Genomic DNA, 19,170 nt, shown 5'->3' with positions numbered 1-19,170 from the left:
TCATAATCTATTCATTTTTGAACATCTCTATTAAATCTCTCCTGAACATTATCATTGAAGAAGACATGGGCCTGTTTACGTGCAGTACAACCCATTTAATCCGAAATAATTCTATTTTATAGCCTCTTTTTGCATAGCAGGGTTCATGACCTTTGAGGATTCTAACCTCCCTGAGTTTTCAAAAACAAATCCTGTCAAAATGAGATCATGCATTCTCCTTAAAAACTTTTACTTTAGCCTGTCTTCAAGGAATACGTTGGTGATTAAAACCATAAGTGGATGCATTGGAGGGGAATGAGAGATTTAAAAATTGTTTCTCAGTGACACTCAGCTAACTCCTGTGGAGTTAAAATTCCTGACAAAGGTTAAACGAATATCTTCAAAAATATTCAAAACAAGGATGGATGAGCGTCAATATGGATTTGAGCAATGCTCTTGAAAAGGTTACACTTAGTTTTAAAAAAAAATCCACAGCATCAAACTGCATGCAAAACTTGTTGAGTGGCAGGAAATAAAGTGTAATGTTTGAAATAATGTTGTAATGTTTATTGACATTAGAAAGCTGCTTCCAGTAGGGTTCTGCATGACTCAGTAATAGATTCCTGGTTTTTAGACCTAAATGTAGGGGTATGATCAAGACTTCTGCAAGTAACACAAAAATCAAACTTATGGTTGCCAATGACGACATTTATTGACTATGGGAAGATATCATTGGCAAAAAAGTGGCAAGTAGAATTCAATCCAGAGAAATGTGGCGTGATAGATCTGAGGAAGTCAAACAAGGCATAGGGATATAAATAAGTGGGAACACTCTACAACTCACAAAATGCATACCTTATTAGTCAGGAAATGGAACTGATGGTCCCAGTCAACATGGATTCATTAAGGGGAAATCATATTTGATAAATCTTCTGTAATGTTTTGAGGAGGTGATCAGTACAGTAGACAGGGTGAATCAGTAGATATTGTGTTTCTGGACTTTCACAAGACTTTTCACAAGGTTCCACACAAGGAACAGCTTTAAGGAAAATTAAAGCTCATGGCATCAGAGGTAGTGTATTGACATGGATATGGAAGTGGTCAGCAGATAGGAAAGCAGAGAGTTGAAACAAATGGATCCTTTTCAGAGTGGCAGGTAGTGACAAGTGTAAGGCTCAGTGCTGGGACCTTAGCTGTTCACAATATACATTAACGATTTGGAGGAAGGAATTAAATGCAATATCTCCAAATTTGCAGATGACACTAAGGTGGGTGGCAATGTGTGCTGTGAGGATGATGCTGAGAGGCTGCAGGGTGACTTGGACAGGCTGGCTGAGTGGGTAAATGTGACATTACCCACTTAGGTCACAAAAACAGGAAGGCAGATTATTATTTGAACAGTGGCAGTTTAAGAAAGGTGAGGTGCAATGAGACCTGGGAATCAATGTGGAGCAGTCGCTGAAGATTGGCATGTAGGTGCAGTGGGTAGTGAGGAAAGCTGGCCTTCAGAGTGAATCAATTTGTGTATCGGAGTAAGGATGTCTTGCTGCAGTTATCCAGAGTTTTGGTGAGGCTACCCCTTGAGTATTGAGTGCAGCTTTGGTCTCCAAGTCTGAGAAAAGACATGCTTGCTATTGAGAGAGTCCAGCAAAGGTTCATCAGACTGATTCCTGGGATGGCAGGACTGACATTGAGGATAGACTGGATCAACTAGGCTTATATCAGCTGGAATTTAGAAGAATGGGGAGGATCTCATAGAAACATATAAAATCCTGGTGGGACTGGGCAGGCTAGATGTGGTAAGAATGTGCCTGATGTTGAGCAAGTCCACACTCTAAGAATAAGGGGTGGCCATTCAGGAATGAGATGAAGAAGAATTTTGTCACTCAGAGTTTTGAACCTGTGGAATTCTCTTCCACAGGAAGCTGTTGGGGCCAGCTCATTAAATATATTCAAGATGGAGCTGGATATGGCTCTTATAGCTAAAGGGATGAAGGGGTATGGGGAAAGGGCAGAAATAAGAACTTGAGATTGCATGATCGTATTGAATGGTAGTGCAGGTTTGATGGGCCAAATGGACTACTCCTGTATCTATTTTCTATGCTTCTATAGTGTCCAACATGAAATGTTATTCTGAAACTGGACAGAATTTGCTTAATGATCTTGTGTGCAAAGAGTTGAAACAAATGGATCCTTTTGTTGAGGATTGGTAGTTGAGCTCACAGTGTGGTGCATTTCTGCATTTGGAAGGTACATGTATCAATATGCTTGCAGGCCTGTTCTTCACTGACAAAAGGAACATTACTCAAGCTATGCCTGTTTCAGTTCAACAAAATAGGGAGCAACCATTCTCTGGTTCATTCTCAAGATAATGTCTTGACCAATCAGAGTCACCTGCTTGGTTCAAAATTTAAAATTCAAAGTTTAACAGTTAACTGTCATTCATCATCTAACTGGTGCATTCTCCATTGCAATGCCTCGACCAGTCAGAATCATCTTGCCAATTGATCAGCACCTTTCTCTCACTGTGAAAGTTTTATTTTCCCTTAACTTTGATATTTCTAACAATTTGTCCTGGCGAGTGCAAGACAAAAACTTTTGGCAAAATATATGTTTTTCAGAATACTCACAACTTTATTATAATGTTAAAAATAAAGTTGCATTAGTTCTACTGGATCACATGGCTACTCTCCCATTAGAAGTGATCTTTTAACCTGACAGGCACCATGCTTCGGGTGAGGGAAGAGGTTGAGAAGTAGTGTCCTTCATGGTGACCTCAGCTTTTGCAAGAATTGAACATGCAATGTTGATATCGTTCTGCATTGCAAACCAGCCTTCCAGCCAACTGAGCTAACCAATCCCTACTATAATGTTAGTATGTCAAATGTTAATTAAAGCAATAAAGCTGATTCAGCTTCTGGTTACTCTAATTTGGTAAAAACATTAAAACAAATCCTTTACACCAAGTATCTTTATATTAATGTATCAGTACTCTACCTGTGAAGTTACGACGTCATTTTGCTGCTTCTGGATATTATGACTTGACTTTAAAGTGTTCATGCTACTTTTACGATGAATGGCTGATGAGAAATGTGGAAGTTTGAACTCAGAGTTAGGGCTTCCATCAGGTGTTTGTTTATTTGTTTCATTAACAGTTGTACCTCCAATTCCAATTGATGAATATCGCGTGACTGCACTCTGTGACACTGAAATAATAAATGATCACATTTGATAGCAGGGAGACATCTCAAAACTTTTATGATCCAGACAAATATTTGTAAATGCCTCCTGTTTTCCTTCTATAGAAAAGTATAGCTGACTTTATAGTTCTTTGGATGTGAAACAATATTCAACCATGAAAGCTACAGAATCAATCCTCCAAGACATTTTTTAACTGGGAACAAGAATATACTCACTTTACTTTGTGACAAAATCTTGCATTGTGTTTACTTTTTAATCTATGATTTTGTACCTCGAATCTAAGATGGTGCTATGAATGACAATTTTGTAAAGTTTTCATTGTACTTGAGACAATAAAACCTAATTCTAATTCACTTATTGTCCTGAAATGGTAGTTCCACAGTGGGACATGGCACAAAACAGGGAATACTGGGGCCTTGTAAGAAAGGTACAATGTCAATCATGATTGATTTAAATGTGCATATAGACTATATTAATCAAATTGGCAAGGAGACCTTCAGGGGAGAGTTTGTTGAATTTATTAGAGATTATTTCATGGAGCAATATGTTGGGGAATCAATCATGGATCAGGCTGTGCTGGATTTGATATTATCTAATGAAGGGGAGTTAATCAGTGATCTCATAGTAAAGGATCCACAAGTGAAGACTGATCATAGGATGCTAAGATTTCAAATTTAGTTTGATGGTGAGAAACTAGAGTCCCATGCTAGTGTTCTGGAGTTAATCTAAGGGAATTACTAGACAGGAAGACAAAAAGGTAAGACAGTTGATGAGCAATGGTAGATCCTTAAGGAGATATTCAGTTCCTTACATTTCACAGAAGAAGAAAGATTGTATTTTAATTGTAAGGTAAAAACATCCATGCCTAACCAGGACGTTAAAGATAAAGCTAAAGCATACCATACTACAAAGGTGAGTGAAAGAATGGAAGATAGAAAACTTTATTTTAAAAATCAGAAAAGAATTACTCAAAATGTCGTAAAAAGAGCAAAGGTAACCAAAACTCAGGTATCCCTTTCACAGACAAATGTTACACATTTTCAATTTTCCAGTACATTCTGGGACTGCCATCGAGTGATATACACAGGTACTTATAAGCTCTCAGTTCAGAACAGCATTGTCCCTCTCTTAAAGGTCCAGTACACGTCTTCAACTTCATAACACTTCCCCACTTAAGAACAAAAAGAACCATCATAATGAAAAGATTTTTTTTTGTTCTAAGTCCCATGACGATGAAATACATAGGTCATTATTCTAAGCTATACTTTACATATTAATTTCTGCAGATGTATATATCATCGAGATCTGTCCAATCTTATCTACACATTCTTTAAATTCACAATAACACACCTGCTATCACATTTTTACTAACCGCAACATAAACAATTTGTAAAAGTCTGTATCATAAAATTCCAATGAAATAGTCTCATATTTTTGTCTTTAAATCTTTCCAAGAATGTCAGAGGACTGTGGTCCGTGTTCACCACATAAACATTAAAATGTTGTAAGGCCAGTAGCAAACTCAATACTTCATTTTCAATGGTAGAATGTTTTCTCTGGTGGGTGTTGAGTAAATTTGAAAAGTAACCAATTGGCTGTTCAATTCACCATCATCTTCCTGTAGTAGTCCAGCTCTAATTCCTACATCGCTAGCATCGATTGCAACTTTGAAGGGTTTCAAATGTTTTGGTGTAGCCAGAACTGGTTTGGCGGTTAATACTGCTTTTAAATTCTCAAATGTCTCCTGGCATTGTTCTGTCCACTTAAATTTTGTGTTCTTCTTTAGTAAATCTGTTAGCGGTGCCACTACACAGCCAGAGACCCGGGTTCAATTCCTGCCTCAGGCAACTGTCTGTGTGGAGTTTGCACATTCGCCCAGTGTCTGCGCAGGATTTCTCTGGGTGCTCCGGTTTCCTCCCATGGTCCAAAAATGTGCAGGTTAGGTGAATTGGCCACGCTAAATTGCCCGTAGTGTAAGGTGAAGGGGTAAATGTAGGGGAATGGGTCTGGGTGGGTTGCTCTTCGGAGGGTCAGTGTGGACTTGTTGGGCCGAAGGGCCTGTTTCCACACTGTAAGTAATCTAATCTAATCTAAAGAAATTTCTAGTAGAATCCGCTTAGTCCCAAAAATGGAAGTATCTCTTTCTTTGAGGATGGCTGTGGAAATTCCTCAATTGCTTTCAGCTTCACGTTTCTTGGGGTTAACCTTCCATGACCAGTGTTATGCTTCAAGAACGTCACGTCTGCCTTCACGAATTCTAATTTCTTTAAGTTTATTACCAGTTTTATTTCTTGTAATCATTCGAAGAGTGCTGCCAACTGTACCGTGTGATCCTTCCATGACTCGGTAAAGATCACTACATCATGCACAATTTGTTAATCCGTCCACAACTCTGTACATGAGTCTTTGGAATGTGGCTGGTGCATCCTTTATTCCAAAAGGCATCGCTTTGAATTGATATAGCACATTTGGGGTTTCAAATGCAGAATTTATTTTGCTATCTCTAATAAGTTACCTACCAATAACCACATGGTAAGTCCAACTTTGTAATGTAAGTGGCTTGTCCAATTTTCTCCATACAATCCTCCAATCTTGGTATTGGGTATGAGTCTGATTTTGTTAGTGTTGATTTACTGATAGTCCACACAAAATCGTTGAGTCCCGTCAGGTTGATTCGTTAACACGATCGATGAATTCTAATCACTCTGACTCGGTTCAATGATATCTTCATCGAGCATCGCATCTACTTCTTTCTCGACCTGTGTCGCTTTGAGAGGATTAAGCCTGTAGGGGCATTGTTTTATCGGATCAGCATTCTCTACTTCCACCTCATGCACAATAGTATTAGTCCTCACTATCTTATTCCTGCATATGTCCTCACACTGCTGCAACAAACCTTTCAACTCGGTTCTTTGCTCCTGAGAGAGATCACTAACCTATCCCATTCCTCAAGGACTTTCTCATTATTTAATATATTTTGAGGTACACCAAACTGCACAACATCTGGATTTGATTCCTCACTCTGCGGTAACTAACACCTGTTCTCCAGTTCCCTGAGTCTATTTCACAGGGAACTGGAGTTTTCAACATATTCACATGACACACCCAATATAGTCTTTTTCCTATCTGACATCTATACCGGATAATTTACCTGACTCAACTTCTTCTTAATTTGATAGGGTCCACTAAACCTGGCATTGAAGGGACCTCCTACGATTGGTAACAGTACTAATATGTCATCCCCATGAGAAATCGTTCGAATTCTAGAGTTTTTATTTGCCACCTTCTTTATTCTATGCTGTGACATCTTCAGGTGCTGTTTAGCTAACTCACCTACCTGTTTAAATCTCTCCCTCACCTCAGACAGATAATCCAAGTGTGAGATCTCCGACTTCGATCCTGTCAATTTTTCTTTAATTAATTTCAAAAGCCCTCTCACTGCATGTCCGAATATTATCTCAAAGGGAGTAAATGGAATAGATTCATTTGGGGCATCTCTAATGGCAAACAATACAAATAAGATACCTTTATCCCAGTCATTCAGGTAATCCTGACAGAATGCTCTTAACATGGCTTCAGAGTCTGATGCCACCTTTCCAAAGGTCTCTGGAACTCAGGGTGATATGTACTTGATTAAAGTGCTGTATGCCTAAGCTATCCATGACTTCCTTTAACAGTCTAGCAGCAAAATTAGAGCCTTGGTCTGACTAAATCTCTCTGGGTAGCCCATACCAGGTAAAGAAAGCTACCAATTCCTCCACCACCCTTTTTGCCTGAATACTCTGTAATGGAATTGCCTCAATAAGTCTGGTAGACACATCTGTTATGGTTAGCAAATACTGGTTCCCACTTTTAGTTTTTGGGAGGGGATCTACACAATCAATCATAACCCACATGAAAGGTTCTTTGAATGCAGGAATTGGCAATAAAGGTGTGGGTTTTATTATTGCCTGTGGCTAACCTACCATTTGGCATGTATGATATGCATGGCAAAATTTAATCATATCTTTATGCAATCCAAGCCTATTGAAGTGTTTTGTACCTGACCCTGAGACTTCCTCACACCTAGATGATCACCAACTGGTAAATTATACGCTACCCGTAACACTTCCTGTCTGTATGCTATCGGCAACACAATCTGGTGCACTTCCGCTCATTTTCCCTCTGCAATAACCTGCCATAGTCTCCATGTTCGTCTTAGGATTCTATCTTTAAGATAATAACCCTCAGGAATAGAGGCTCATTCCTTTCTCGTCATTCTGTTGTAAGTCCATTAGTTTTTCAGGACTAAACACTTCTGCCTGATCCTCTACCTGTTCAGGTTTTCCAGTACCATTACATTAAGCAGGGTGTCAGCTAACTGAACCTCAACTCCTTCATCTTTCTCTTTAATGTTTGTTGCTTGCTGTGACTTATGATACGACTTGATTAAAGTGCTGTATGCCTAAGCTATCCATGATCTTGTTACGACACGGCCTGGAAAAAGTCCAGGGTTTATATCTTTTAACTCCTCAGTTCCCTGGTTTTTCTTTGGCTTCTCCACAACAAGGGGTGTTACTCCCACTTTGGATCCTGCTAAATCGTTTTCAAGAACAGACTGTATTCCTCGAACTGACACTGTCAATCACTCCCACTGTTCATTCCAATCACCTGATGAAGGACAATCACCTGATGAAGGAGCGTCGCTCCGAAAGCTAGTGTGCTTCCAATTAAACCTGTTGGACTATAATCTGGCGTTGTGTGATTTTTAACTTTGTTAATTCCAACGTCTTGATTTAGCTCTCCAACTCGATCCTACACAGGGGAATGCTAAACTTCTGACCATCTATTCCACAAATTACCACTCTCTCGGATAGTATGTCAGAAAAAGTGCAAATACATTCATCCCTTACTATTAGGGACTGATTAGATCCCGTATCTCTCAAAATCATAACTTTTTTCCTTTCTCCCCCTGTTCTTTCAGAGTAAACTTTACTCACAGAGGTGAAGCCTTGGTAGAACCCCTGCCTAGGCTTGCAGACTCCTGCAGCTCCTTGACTTTTCTTGGTGTTTCCTTCACTATTTTCACTAATCCCACTGGCTTAGCCTCTTTCACTACGTCTTTTCCCACAGTGCCATTCTTCAATGACCAGCATTGTGATCTTATGTGTTCCACCTTCAGGCAATGAAAACACTTTTTCATAGTGCCTTTCGTAAACCACCGGCACTGTAATTTTGTGTGTCCCACTTCAGTATAGAGAAAACACCTGCGGCCTTTCACCTCCTTTTCACCCTCTTGGGCTTCTTTTTTTCATCTGTGGTAGACCATTCTAGTATGATCTACACTTTGCTTTGTAGTGAAGGATTTCCTCTTCTCCCAGTTTCTAACCTTCACAGAATGAAATTCCTGCCAGAAACTAAATTTCACTTTACGCATCAGTGTATATTTATCTGCCGTCTCTGCTGCTCCTCTCCCTTCTTGGACTTTCTGTTCATCTATATGAACTCTTACCATCTCTGGAAGTGAGTTTTTAAACTTATCCAGGAGAATAATCTCTCTTAGAGTCTCAACAATCTTATCTATATTTAAGGCCCACACCCATTTATCAAAATTACTATGCTTAATTCTTTCAAACTCAACAAAGGCCAGACCTGGTTTCCTCTTTATGTTTCTGAACCGCTGTCTGTATGCTTCTGGTACTGATTCATAGGCACTCAATACAGCCTGTTTGACATCTGCATAATCTCTTGACCCCTCATCTGACAATGCTGCAAACACCTCACTAGCTCTGTCGACCAGCTTAGTCCAAACTAGCATTACCCACAAGTTCCCTGGCCACACCATCTGCCCAGCCAATTTTTCAAATGAAATAAAGAAGGCTTTGGCATTTTTTCATCAAAATATAGCAATGTTTTAATATATCTGTGTAAATAACTACCTTCTCGCTTCATCTCCATCCTGTTAACTTGACTTTCCTGATTAATCCACAATTTTTGAAGTTCAAATTCTCTCTTTCTTTCTTTTTGCTCAGCTAAGAACCTTGTCTCCCTTTCCTATTCCTCTCTCATGGCTCTTTTTTCCCTTTTCTTCATCTTCTAACTCCAATTGCCTCATTTACAACTTAGGTTTTTCTAACTCTACTTCACTTATCTGTTTCTCTGACATACCTAAGCGCTTGACCAATTCCATGACAATTTCAGCTTTTCGTTCATCCCTGGCTAAACCCAATTCTAACCTATTTGCTTGGATATCCCACCTCTCCAGAGGTGTATAATAACATCCCTGATCGGTTTTACTGGAAAATACAGATGGTACTATTTACAGAAGACACAAAAATAGTTGGGAAGTAAATTGCAAATTGCAAATCTCTTTGCTAATTCTAAAAATATGGCCTTCTTCTGTCTTTCTAAACTTTCTTGGTGAATTTGGGAAGTACCTTTAAACCCCAGAGCCTCTTTGGCAATCTTAAGAGCCATTTCCACCACTTTTAATTTAACCAACCACAAGTAACTGAAATAAAACAAATCTTCTCAAGTACGTTTAATTTAAACTTCTAGGTCACTAATCGGCAATTGTTTAAATCTGCTGGGATGTTTTATACACCAAATCTGTTCAAGTCTGCCCAAACCTCAGACTGGACTTATCGAAACCTGTCCAAATCTATCCAAACCTCGAACCCAAGATCCCAAACAGTTATGACACGGAAGTGAACCCCTCTGCTAATTAAACCGAACACCCAGAAAAGTTTACCTTGCCTCACTTCCACTATTTAAAGAAAATAACATCAATTCATTTTGTAACTCTTAAAGTGGATATTAAATAACAAGTATTCACAACTCTAAGCCCCCCCTTTCTCTTAATTGCTTACTATCTGCCTCCAACTCTATAACAATATATTGTTACAATATGAAACATACATCAACTTAATTTCAAAACCACACAACCACTGCCTTCTTCTGTCTTCCCTCTTCCAGCTGAGAATCTCCCTGGGTTGTTGTCTTTCTTTTTACTGCAAGTATCTTTCATATGGAAAGTTACCTTTCATAGAGTGTTTCCTAATTTCTTGGAGAGCAAGGTGTTAGCTCTCCATGTGTTTCTGTCTCGATGGCAGTTGCTCTCTCCCCAATTTTCAAAATGTTCGCATTTTTATACACCTAACATTGGATTATCTCATTGATTCAATGTTAGCAAGACAATAAATTCAAACTCAATTGAGTTTTAGTCTTGGAGCATAATTTAAACTGATGAGTTAAATTCAAATTATTGTCAAAACAGCAACCAGAACTCAGATATCCCTTTCACAGCCAAATGTTACATATTTTCAATTTTCCACTACACCCTGGGACTGCCAACTGGTCATATACACAGGTGCTTGTAAGCTTTCAGTTCAGAACAACATTCTCTCTCTCTTAAAGGTTCAGTACACACCTTCAACCTCATAACACAAGCAAGATGGGAAACGGGGATCCTGAAAATGTAGCAGCTGGATTCAGGGAAGGTATTTGATATGGTACCACGGAAAAGGTTAGAACATGAGATAAGATCAATGGGGTTAGTACTTTATTAACTTGAATAGAGGATTGGCTAACTAACAGAAAGCAGACAGTTGACATTAATGGGGCTTTTTCTGATTGGCAAGTTGTTACTAGGAGGTCTATGAGCCCCAACTATTTACAATCTATATTAATGACTTGGAAGTCCCACTTCTCCACAGGTGTGTAATAACATCCCTGAACAGTTTTATTAGAAAATATAGAAGCTAGTGGACCACCCACTTGACTCACCACCCACTTGACAATCAATAAAAGAAAACTACAAACAATTCAATGGAACACCTATGGGATCACCAATATCAGGGCTCATAGTGGAAGCAGTAACGCAGAGACTTGAACAAGCTGCCCTCCCATTTACCCAACCCAAACTTTGGGTCCGCTACGTGGACAAATTAGAGAAAACTTTCAACATCATCAACAAAATCCTGCAAGTAGGCATATAATTCACAAAAGAGGAGGAGAACGACAACAGAGTCCCATTCCTGGACGTGACAGCTGAACGTACAATTAACGGAGAGCTTTAAACCAGCATCTACAGAAAAACAACAAACACAGACCAAATACTTAACTTCAGGAATAATCCCCACACCCAAAAATGGAGCCGCATCAGGACATTATTTCAATGACCTACATCACACTGCAGCATCCAAGAACTACAACAAGCAGAAGAAAAATATCTATACAATGTTTTCTGGAAAAATGGGCACCCAATAACACAGTCCACCGATTCCTCAGAAACAAACCCAAACAAGCAGACACAAGGCAACCAAAAATTATAGCCACATTACCTTACGTCAAAGACATATCAGAAATGACTTCCAGACTACTCAGACCCCTTGGCATCATGGTAGCCCACAAACCCACCAACATACTTAAACCATGACTAATGAAACAAAGGATCCATTAGATACTACCAGCAAAACTAACATCATTTACAAGATACCATGCAAGAACTGTGAAAAACACTACATCAGACAAACTAGCAGGAAACTTGCCACCAAGGTACACGAACATCAACTAGCCACCAAAAGACATGACCTGCTATCACTAGTTTCCATACATACAGATAAAGAAGGACACCACTTTGATTAGACAACACACACATCCAAGGACAGGCAAAACAAAGACACGCATGAGAATTCTTACGGGCATGGCATTCTAACCAGAACTCCATCAATAAACACATCGACTTAGATCCTATCTACTTTCCCTTGGAAAAGAGAACCAGAAATGACATCACCGACCAGAGAGGCAGGACATACCACCAGCGCTTCACCGGAGACTCTCACTGATGATGTTACCTAGTATGGTGATGAAACGATTGAAAACAAATCTTCCAGCTCAGTGAGATAACATACATACTTATCATCAACCTGAGCTACAAATCTTCTCAAAAATTGCTAATAGAAGGTACTGTTTACAGAAGAAATTAAAATAGTTGGGAAAGCAAATTGCAAAGAAGAAATAAGAAATTTATAAACTGATATGGATGGGTTAAGTGAAGGGGTCAAAATATGGCAGATGAAGTTTAACATGGATATATGTGAGGCTATCCATTTTGGTTGGAAAAACAGAAAGATAACTTATTATCGAAATAGGAAGAAGCCTCAGAATGCTTCAGTGCAGAGTGAGCTATGTGTCCTAATGAATTAATCTCAGAAAATCAGTATGCAGGTAATAAGGAAGAAAAATTGAATTTTGGCATTCATTGCTAAATGAAAAGTGTATAAAAATAGGGAAGTATTGCTGCAACTGTGTAAAATATTAATGAGACCACATCTGGAGTATTGTGTAGAATTTTGGTCCCCTCACTTCAGGAGGGATATGATTTCAGTGGAGGCAGTCAGAAGTGATCTACTAGATTGATTCGAGAGATGAAGGGTTTGTTCGAGATGAAGGGTTTGTCTTATAAAGAAAGATTGAGCAGTGTAGACCTATACTCTCTGGAATTTAGAAGAGTGAAAGGAGATCTAATTGAGGTATATAAGATGCTAAACAGGATTGACACAGTAGATGTAAGAAGGATTAAATTGAATTAACTGAATTAGGTTTATTGCCACATGTACTCAAATTTAGTATAGGGAGAAGTTTACAATTTGCCACTTACAGTGTCATCTTAGACACAAAGGCATCCAGAATCTTATGTACAAAGCAGAAAAATAAGGAAAACAAAGCTTAAAAAGTTAAACATTACAGTCTTCCTTACTAAAAGGAGGATTTAAAAAAGAAACACAATTAATAGTTCAATACCACAGTCTATAAGGCAGCTTGAGCAATCTGAATCAAGAGGTTACACCTTTTGGATAAAGGGTAGCACATTCAAAACAGAGATCAGGAGAAACTACCTCTCTCAGAGAGTCATGAATTATAGAATTTACTGCCCCAGAACATGACGGATGCTGGGACATGGAGTAAATTTAAGGAAGAGATGGATTTTCCCTTAGTAATAGTTTGAATGGTTATGGACAGTGGGAAGAAAGTGGAGTTGAGGGCGAGATGAAATCACCATGATTGTATCAAATATCAGATCGGACTCGAGGAGCTAAATTGCCAACTCCTGCTCCCAGTTTTTATGTCCTTACATGAATAACTGGTAGCCAGTGACTCTGCACCAGTGCATTCCCTATTCTAAGGCCAATTCCTTAAGTACTCTGGGAAGTAGATTACTGTGAATCCAACAACACGCTCAAATTCAGGTCAAATGAATTTATTGACCTCTAATCCCATCAATTTCCTTGATACCATTTATCTACTAATACTGATTTCCTTTAGTTCCTCCCTCTCATTAGATCCTGTGTTCCACAACATTTTGGATGTTATTTGTGTCCTCCTTTACAAACACAGAATCAAAATTGTATTTAACTGGATTGCCATCTTTGTTCCCCATTAAAATTTCCCCACTTTCTAATTGTTAGCGACGAATAATTGTTTGAGACTATAGGACCATAAGAAGTAGGAAAACTAGACCTCGAGCCTGCTCCATCAATAGGATCTTGGCTAATCCAACATTCCTCACGTCCAGTTTTTGCATTTTCTCCATAACCCTGACTCCCCGACAGATCACAAATCTTTCTCTCTCTAACTTAAATATATACAAGAACTTTGCCCCCACAGCTCTCTGTGGCAAAGAGTGCCAAAGACTCACAGCTCTGAGAGAAGAAATTCTTCTTCATCTCAGTCTTAAATTGGTGTCCCCTTATTCTGAGACTATGCCTTTGGGTCCAAGACTGTCCCATATGGGGGAACACCCTCACAGCATTTACTCTATTAAGCCCCTGAAGAATCATGTTCATTTCAATGAGATGACCTCTCATTCTTCTAAACTCAAGTGAGTAGAGTCCCGTATTCACTTTTCTTTCTCTTAACATACCTACAGAAGCTTTTACAATCAGTTTGAATGTTCCCCACTTTCATACTTGAATCTCTGCCATGTGTTCAATCCCTTTGTCCTCATTTGTTGAAACCTAAACTTCTCCCAATCTTCAGATCCGTTGCTTTTACTGGACAAATTATGTGTTCCTTGTACCTAATACTATCCCAAATTTCTCTTAAGCCGTGGCCAGCCGTACTTTTGTTGTTAGACAGGAATGAACGATTGTTGCAGTTCCCCTTTGCACTCTTTAAATGTTTGCCATTGTCTATTTATCATCTTTTCTTTAAGTAACATTCTGCAATTTATCACAACCGGCTCACAGTTGTACCATTGAAGTTTCCTTTATTTAGATTCAGGACCCGAGTTTCAGAAACAATTATATCTCTCTTGACCTGAGTGAAGATTTCTATGATATTGGAATTCTTTCATGAGAAGCAAAAGTTGCACGAACTGACAGTGAAGATTAATTGAATCAAATGAGGAAAACCTATTCAGTATTTGGGCGGCGTGGTGGCTCAGTGGTTTGCACTGTTGCTTCACAGTGCCAGGTTCGATTCCAGCCTTGGGGGACAGTCTTGTGTGGAGTTTGCATATTCTCCTTAAGATTGTGTCAGCTTTTTCTGGGTCCTCCAGTTTCCTCTCACAGTCCAAAGATGTGCAGGCTGGGTGGATTAGCTATGGAAAAGACAAGTATTGGGCCATGGGTCTGGGTGGGATGCACTTCGGAGGGTCAGTGGAGAGGTGATGGGCCAGATGGCCTGCTTCCATACTCTAGGGATTTTATGATTTGTGTGGGACTAATAATGGAAGTATGGGAAAATGGAGATCATGTGATGAGTGGTCCAGAATTGGCATCTGTGGACCCAGGTTTTTGACCATGTTTAACTAAAATGATATTATTATCAAACTTATGTTACCTTCTTCAGCATCCCTCAGCATCTGATCCAGAGCAGCTTTTGTACACAATTCACGAGCTCGTGTAGCTGCAGCTGTGGTACCACTTGAAACCGCTTCCCGTAAAACAGAATCTATAACCAAACAGGCTGCTCCATAATATTTTGCAAGAAAGACAGCAGTGTTTGTCTTTCCTGTAACAAAACAAAACATACGATATGATTTTAAAAGACAAGCATGAGTCTTTATTGAATTAATATCTTCAAATTATCTATGCACGATTTCGTTCCTCGATGGCTCAATAGGTAGAGGCACTGAACCAGATGCACCAACCACTGCCCAACCAACCTCCTTTCACTGTTCAGTCACACAAAGGGAGCCACCATTATGGTTGTAGCATATCTAGGTTGATTCGGAGATGCTGGTGTTGGACTGGGGTGTACAAAGTTAAAAATCACACAACAGCAGGTTATAGTCCAACAGGTTTAATTGGAAGCACACTAGCTTTCGGAGCGACGCTCCTTCAATCACCTGATGAAGGAGCGTCGCTCCGAAAGCTAGTGTGCTTCCAATTAAACCTGTTGGACTATAACCTGTTGTTGTGTGATTTTTAACTATCTATGTTGAGGAGGAGAAAGTTTAGTCAAAGGTCCTGCTTTTGATCTCTCTCCAATGTATCCAGCTATAAATGTGAGTATGGTAAATATTGGGTGAACTGAGGATTAGAGCCAGTTGTAAACCTTTATAATTGAGAAGCTTGCAATTTTTAAACATTTTTTCATGGATTGTGGGTGTCATTGCTTAATGCCTCAGAGAAAATTGTGCTGAATGACCTCCTTGAACAGCTACAGATAATATGCAGGTACACTCACAATGCTGTTCGGAAGGGATGTCTCATGTCTCACAAAGTTGACTGAGTTTTTTGAAGAGGTGACCAAGAAGACAGATGAAGGCAGAGAAGACATTATCTACATGGCCTCGACAAGGTTCTGCATGGTAGACTGGTTAGTAAGGTTAGATCACATGGGATTTAAGGGCAGCTAGCCAATTGGATACAAAATTGGCGTGATGGTAGGAAACACTGGGTGGTGGTAGGCGTTTGCTGTTCAGACCAGAGGCCTGTTACCAGCTGTGTTCCATAGGGATCAGTGCTGAGTCCACTGTTATTCATCATGTCTACAAACAATTTGGTTGAGAATATAGGAGGCATGGTTAGTAAGTTTGCAGATGACTGCAAAATTGGTAGGATAGCAGACAGTGAAAGAGATTATCTAAGTTATAGTGGGACCTTGATCAATTGGGCCAGTGGGTTGAGGAATGGCAGATGGAGTTTAATTTAGATAAATGCGAGGTGCTACATTTCGGGAAGACAAACCAAGGCAGGGCTTTCAAAATTAATAGAAGGGCCCTGGGAAGTGTTGTTGAACAGAGAGACCTAGGGGTGCAGGTATACAGTTCCTTGAAAGTGGCATCACAGGTAGACACATTGGTGAGGAAGACATTTGGCATGCTTGCCATCTTTGGTCAGGGCATTGAGTACAGGAGTTGGGACGTCATGTTACAGCTGTACAAGAAATTGGCAAGGCCACATTTAGAATACTGCGTACAATTCTGGTCACCCGACAATAGGAATTATGTTTTTAAATTGGAAGAAGTGCAAAAAAGATTTACAAAAATGGTATTGAGACTGAAGGGTTTGAGTTAGAAGGAAAGGCTGGATGATTAGATTACCCACAGTATGAAAACAGGCCATTTGGACCAACAGGTCCACCACGACCCTCCGAACAGCAACCCACCCAGACCCATTCCCCCACTCTATATTTACCCCTGACTAATGCACCTAACACTATGCGCAATTTAACATGACCAATTCATCTGATCTGCACATCTTTGGATTGTGGGAGGAAACTGGAGCACCAGGACAAAACCCATACAGACACAGGGAGAATATGCACACTCCACACAGACAGTTGCCTGAGGCTGGAATCGAACACGTGCTAACCACTGAGCCATTGAGCCAGTGTGCCACCCCAAAGGAGAGGCTGGGATTTGTTTCCTGGAACGTAAGAGGCTGAAAGGTGATCTTATAGAGGTTTGCAAAATCATGAGGTGTATGGACAAGGTGAATAGCAAAGGCCTTTTCTGCAGAATAGGAGAGGGCATAGTTTTAAGGTGAGAGGGGAAAGATTTAAAAGAGACCTGAAGGACAACTTTTCTCACAGAGGTTGGTGTGTATATGGAACGGTCTGCCAGAGAAAGTAGTACAGGTGAGGACAAATACAATATTTGAAAGACATTTCGATAACTTTGTGATTAGAGGGGTATGGACAAAATGCAGGCAAATGTGACTGGTTCAGTTTAGGAAAACTGGAGTCAAATACTGACTACCAGAAGAATGTGCAAATTGTAATAATACTTGTTTTAAGCGTTTAATATTCTTTTGCCATTTTACATAGTGGTGCAGATTAAATGCCAAAAGATTGTAATGTGAACAAATATTAGAAAATGTACTTATGGAGCTGGAAATATGAAATGGATGGGAAAGGAAGAGGATCCTATAATACACCCATAAGCAGAACAAAAAGGATTTGGATGGAATTACTGATAATTTATAGATTATGTCTAGTTTGAGTTGTTAATTTAATAATGTGCTGTGGACTGTGGGCTCATGATGGAATTTACTTGTACCTGCGGCAGGAGCTCCATGTACTATGATGGCAATGCCTCTGCGGTTTCGAGCAGCACATCCCTCAGGGGACAAGTCAAGTCCGAGGTACCTGCCAATGGCCATGGATACAGGGGTAACTTCCAGTTCTCCAACGCCCACATTGATAAAAGCATCTGTTTTCTCTGCTGCACCGAACACACAAATATTTCAAGTAAATCTCCTTTTTCACAAAATAACTTCCTTAGCTTCTTTAATCTTACACATGAAACTTTAATCAGGAGTGCAGGCATAGACTTTTCAAAACAATACAATCATAGAGGCCGACAGCACAGGAAAAGGTTTTTTGGCCCATTGAGTCTGTGTCGGTCAAAAACAACCACCAGTTATCCTAATCCCAATCTTGCCACTTACCAGAGCACTTCCTATTTCCATTAGTTCCCCAATCAAAATTGTTATCCCTTTCCCCACTCTTCCCTACTTCTCTTGATTCAGTCAGAGCACATTCCAACTAGACCAACAAGAATTCAATTTGAACACACCCATAGCGAGATAAAGATCAATTACTTCCTTGCTCCTTCGTCCCAGTTGAACCAGCAATCAGGAATTGTCAGGTGCCCAAAATCACATTCGACACTGTCTCCTTAAGAAAATGGTCCACCTCACTACTGCATAACTGCTCACATGTGTAAAACACAACCAGAGATTCTTCCTTACATCACTTCATTGTTCAGAGGAGGCCCTCAGTAAAAGCACAAACTATAAACTTTGTTTAAAAACACTAAAGGTAAATCAACAATATGATTAACTGTATTCGTCATGCCAAGTCAGAAATAATGTACTGTGAGAACGGACGTACTGGCACTGGAGGCATGCAGACTAGATTGATTCCGGGGTGGAGGGGGTTGGCTGATGAGGACAGACTGAGTAGACTGGGATTATATTCATTGGAATTCAGAAGAATGAGGGGGGGGATCTTATAGAAACATATAAAATTATGAAGGGAATCAATAAGAAAGAAGGAGAGAGGATGTTACCACTGGCAGATGAAACTAGGACACGAGGGCATGGCCTCAAGATTAGAAGAAGCAGGTTTAGGGCTGAATTGAAAAAGAACATCTTCACCCAGATGGCTGTAAATCTATGGAAATCCTTGTCCAGGGAAGTAGTTGAGACTACTTCAGTAAATGTTTTAAAGCAAAGATACATTTTTTTTTGAACAATAAAGGAATTAAGGGATACGGCGATAGCGCGGCTAAGTCGATCCGAGTCCATGAAGAGATCAGCCATATCTTATTGAGTGGCGGAGCAGGCTCAAAGGGCCAGACGGCCTACTCCTGCTGCCAGTTCCTATGTAAGTGGATGTGCTGAAGTGTGTCTTATATACATTAGTATCAATTTTAAAGGTTGGATTTCAAAATAGTGGCCAATACGCATGATTAGTTTTATGAGGGACACTGTTTAAAAAAAAGCAAGGTCAAACAATCCTTCTGGAACAGTAACCTGATTCAGTATGTCACAGCAG

At 39.7% G+C, this 19,170-nt stretch overlaps 1 protein-coding gene across 1 annotated transcript in view; it reads right to left on the bottom strand.

Annotated features, from left to right (window-relative positions):
- The window catches only part of hydin (HYDIN axonemal central pair apparatus protein), a 905,740-nt gene that overhangs the window by 287,382 nt on the left and 599,188 nt on the right, over positions 1-19,170 (bottom strand). The window contains exons 39-41 of the mRNA XM_043707374.2: positions 17,669-17,833; positions 15,004-15,174; positions 2,977-3,185 (exon numbers count right to left, since the gene is read on the bottom strand). Coding sequence (XP_043563309.2) covers positions 2,977-3,185; positions 15,004-15,174; positions 17,669-17,833 — 545 coding nt within the window. The remainder of the gene's footprint in view (positions 1-2,976; positions 3,186-15,003; positions 15,175-17,668; positions 17,834-19,170) is intronic.

The sequence above is a fragment of the Chiloscyllium plagiosum genome, unplaced genomic scaffold (assembly GCF_037043375.1).
Source record: "Chiloscyllium plagiosum isolate Xiang-an unplaced genomic scaffold, Cpla_swu_hap1 HiC_scaffold_17, whole genome shotgun sequence".
In the NCBI taxonomy this organism is placed as follows: Eukaryota; Metazoa; Chordata; class Chondrichthyes; order Orectolobiformes; family Hemiscylliidae; genus Chiloscyllium; species Chiloscyllium plagiosum.
Note: the sequence above shows the minus strand (reverse complement) of the source record. Positions and strands in the feature narration are given on the sequence as shown.